The 2535-nt window shown below is 68.2% G+C and overlaps 1 protein-coding gene across 1 annotated transcript, besides 1 other annotated feature; it reads right to left on the reverse strand.

Moving 5' to 3' along the window:
• Positions 1–2535, reverse strand: Tc00.1047053508683.9 (dispersed gene family protein 1 (DGF-1), putative; the record flags this gene model as incomplete). The annotated part of the gene is made up of 1 exon (XM_797639.1): positions 1–2535. A coding segment is annotated over one exon (2535 nt), but the record flags the coding sequence as incomplete, so codon positions are not given.
• Positions 1–2535: a sequence feature (areas not merged during assembly with more than two copies in the genome that could not be assigned to a particular haplotype).

The raw sequence follows: 2535 nt of genomic DNA on the forward strand, positions 1-2535 counted from the left end.
TCGCTCCACCACAGCGTGCTACTCACCGACGCCGTCGGGGTCCGCGTGGGCGGCAGCTCCACCGTCTCCGTCACCCGCTGGGTCTCCGTCGGCCCATGCCGCGTTGGCCAGTACTGCGTCGCGCTTGGGCTCGGCGTCCACGTTGGCGTCAGGCTGCGCGTCGCCGTCAGCGTTGCCGTGTGGCTCAGCAGCGGCGGGGCAGGCGTGCGGTTGCACCCGTCCACGTGCGGCAGGTACACCGGCAGGCAGTCGCGCCCGTACCCGCCCTCAGCACAGCGGCAGCGGCACGACCCCGACATCGCCCTCGTCGCAGCTGCAAAGCAGTTCACGTCGGCGTCGCACACGCCACACGCCACGGGGCGGAATTCCCCGATGACGCCGGCGGATCTGTAGTCCATCGGCTGCAGCGCCTCCCCGTTGAGCGTCAGACACCCCACAACGAGCTTCCCGCCGGCGCCCCCAAGCACAACGGTGCCGTCCATCACGACGGGTCCGCTGCCAGCGTTCCCGTGGAGCGTCAGCGTGCTCTCCACAAGTTTTGCACGGCGCGGGTACGACGGCACCGACAGGAGCCTGCCGCTGATGCTGTTGCCGCGCACCGACAGCCACGACCCGGAAGCAAACGACGCCGACCCCCGCAGCACCAGCAGCGCGCCATCGGTCAGCGCACCGGCGTTGTCGTTCACTACGACGGCGGACGCGTTAGCCTCCACCCCGCTGTCGAACACCAACCCATGCGCGGCGTACACCTGACTCCCCGACACACGCAGCACAGCGCCCCCCGACGCAACCACGCGCGCACTCGCGTACAACGCATATTCGCCACCGAGCAAAGCCGCGTCCAGCGCGACACCGCCACCGACAAGCTCCAGTACGGCGCCGTCCACCACCACCGTCCGCCCACCAGTCAGCACGGTCACGAGGGCCACGCCGGACACAACCAGCACGGACCGCACGAGCCGCAGGCCCGACAGCACCAGCACCGGTGCGTACGGCAAAGACTGCGAGCCGAGAAGATACAGAAGCGGCGTAGACCTCGCGGCAACCAGCAGGGAGTCCGTCACCGTCAGCACAGACCCCGCGGGAAACGTGCCGGTCAGCACAAGCGCACCGTTCAGCGCCTCCACATCGCACACGGACAGCTCCACCGGCCCGCTCTCGTCGCTCCCCGCCGCACCCGCACCGCGCAACGCTCCAACGCCCATCACGTACAGCACGGCGCCGTTCTGCAGCGACACGTTCTGCACAACGATCCGCACGCCGTCCCGCGCCATCCACGGCACGTAGAGCACCGGACTCACGCCGTCCAGCACAACGTGGCGCAGCGTCACCTCGCTCGCGCCGGCAGGCACAACGAACACCGACCGCACCGTCACGCCCTCGCGGACAAACACACTCGACGCAGTGCCCACAGCGGACGGCAGTGCGGGAGCTCCCACAGGCACACACGCCTCGCCGTACCCGCCGCTGCCGCACGCGCACACGCACACACCGTCCTTCATGCTCGCCGACGACGTCTCGGGCGCGTAGCAGTAAGTGTCCCTGTCGCAGGCGTCGCACCCAGCAACGTCGATGCTCCCAGCGTCGCCAAAACCGGCCGCAGCGTACTCCTCCGCCGTCGACAGGACAGTTCCGCCAGCGATGTTGCACGCCACCCTCAAATGCGCCCCAGCCGAGAGCGACAGGCTCATCGACAGCATCCGCGGCAGCAGCGCTCGGTTGCGCACAAAGCTCAACGTGCCCCCAACAGCGGTCACGGCACCAGCCGCGTGGAGCATCTCCCTCGAAACACCTTCGTGCACGTTGCCCTTCGCCAGAAGCATCGACCCGCCAGCCAGGCTCACCGTCGAATAGAACGCCACCGCGTAGTCCTCCGTCGACGAAAAGTCGCTCCGCACAAGCGCCACAGCGGAGCCCGACACGCTCACAGCCCCACGCACGGACACCGCGTGCTTGCACAGCAGGAAGTCGCTGTCAACAAACGCCACAACGGAGCCGCTGCTGGCCGCAACGCCGCCCTCCACCGACACGCACAGCCCCAGCGCCGTCTGCACAAAAAGCCCGTCCACGTACAGCGCACCGCGCGACTGAAGCACCACGCCGCCAACCACCAACACGCCAACAGCCTCACGGAACACCGCCGCCACGTGCGTGCGCGCGATGGTCAGCACGCTCCCCGTCAGATTCACGCTGTGCACCACGAGGCACGCGGAGGCGTCGCCAAGGTCGTAGGCGTTACGGTACGCAACACGCTTCTCTGCGATCAGCACCGAGTCCACCACAGTGACGCGTGAGCCCGGCGGAAATCGGTTCGCCACCAGCACGCCGCCGCCGGAGCGCGACTCAAGCCCGCTGATCAACACATCGGCACGCTCGCCAGCAGGCGGGTCGGACAGCCACCCAACAACATACAGGCTCGCTCCGTCCACAAACGTGCAGTTCGCCAGCGTCACGTTGCGCGTGCTCCCTGACATCGACCCCACATCCACCACGACGTCCGCCGAAAAGGTCACACCAACGTAGCACGCCACCGAC

Source organism: Trypanosoma cruzi, genomic scaffold (assembly GCF_000209065.1).
Source record: "Trypanosoma cruzi strain CL Brener 1047053517017 genomic scaffold, whole genome shotgun sequence".
In the NCBI taxonomy this organism is placed as follows: Eukaryota; Euglenozoa; class Kinetoplastea; order Trypanosomatida; family Trypanosomatidae; genus Trypanosoma; species Trypanosoma cruzi.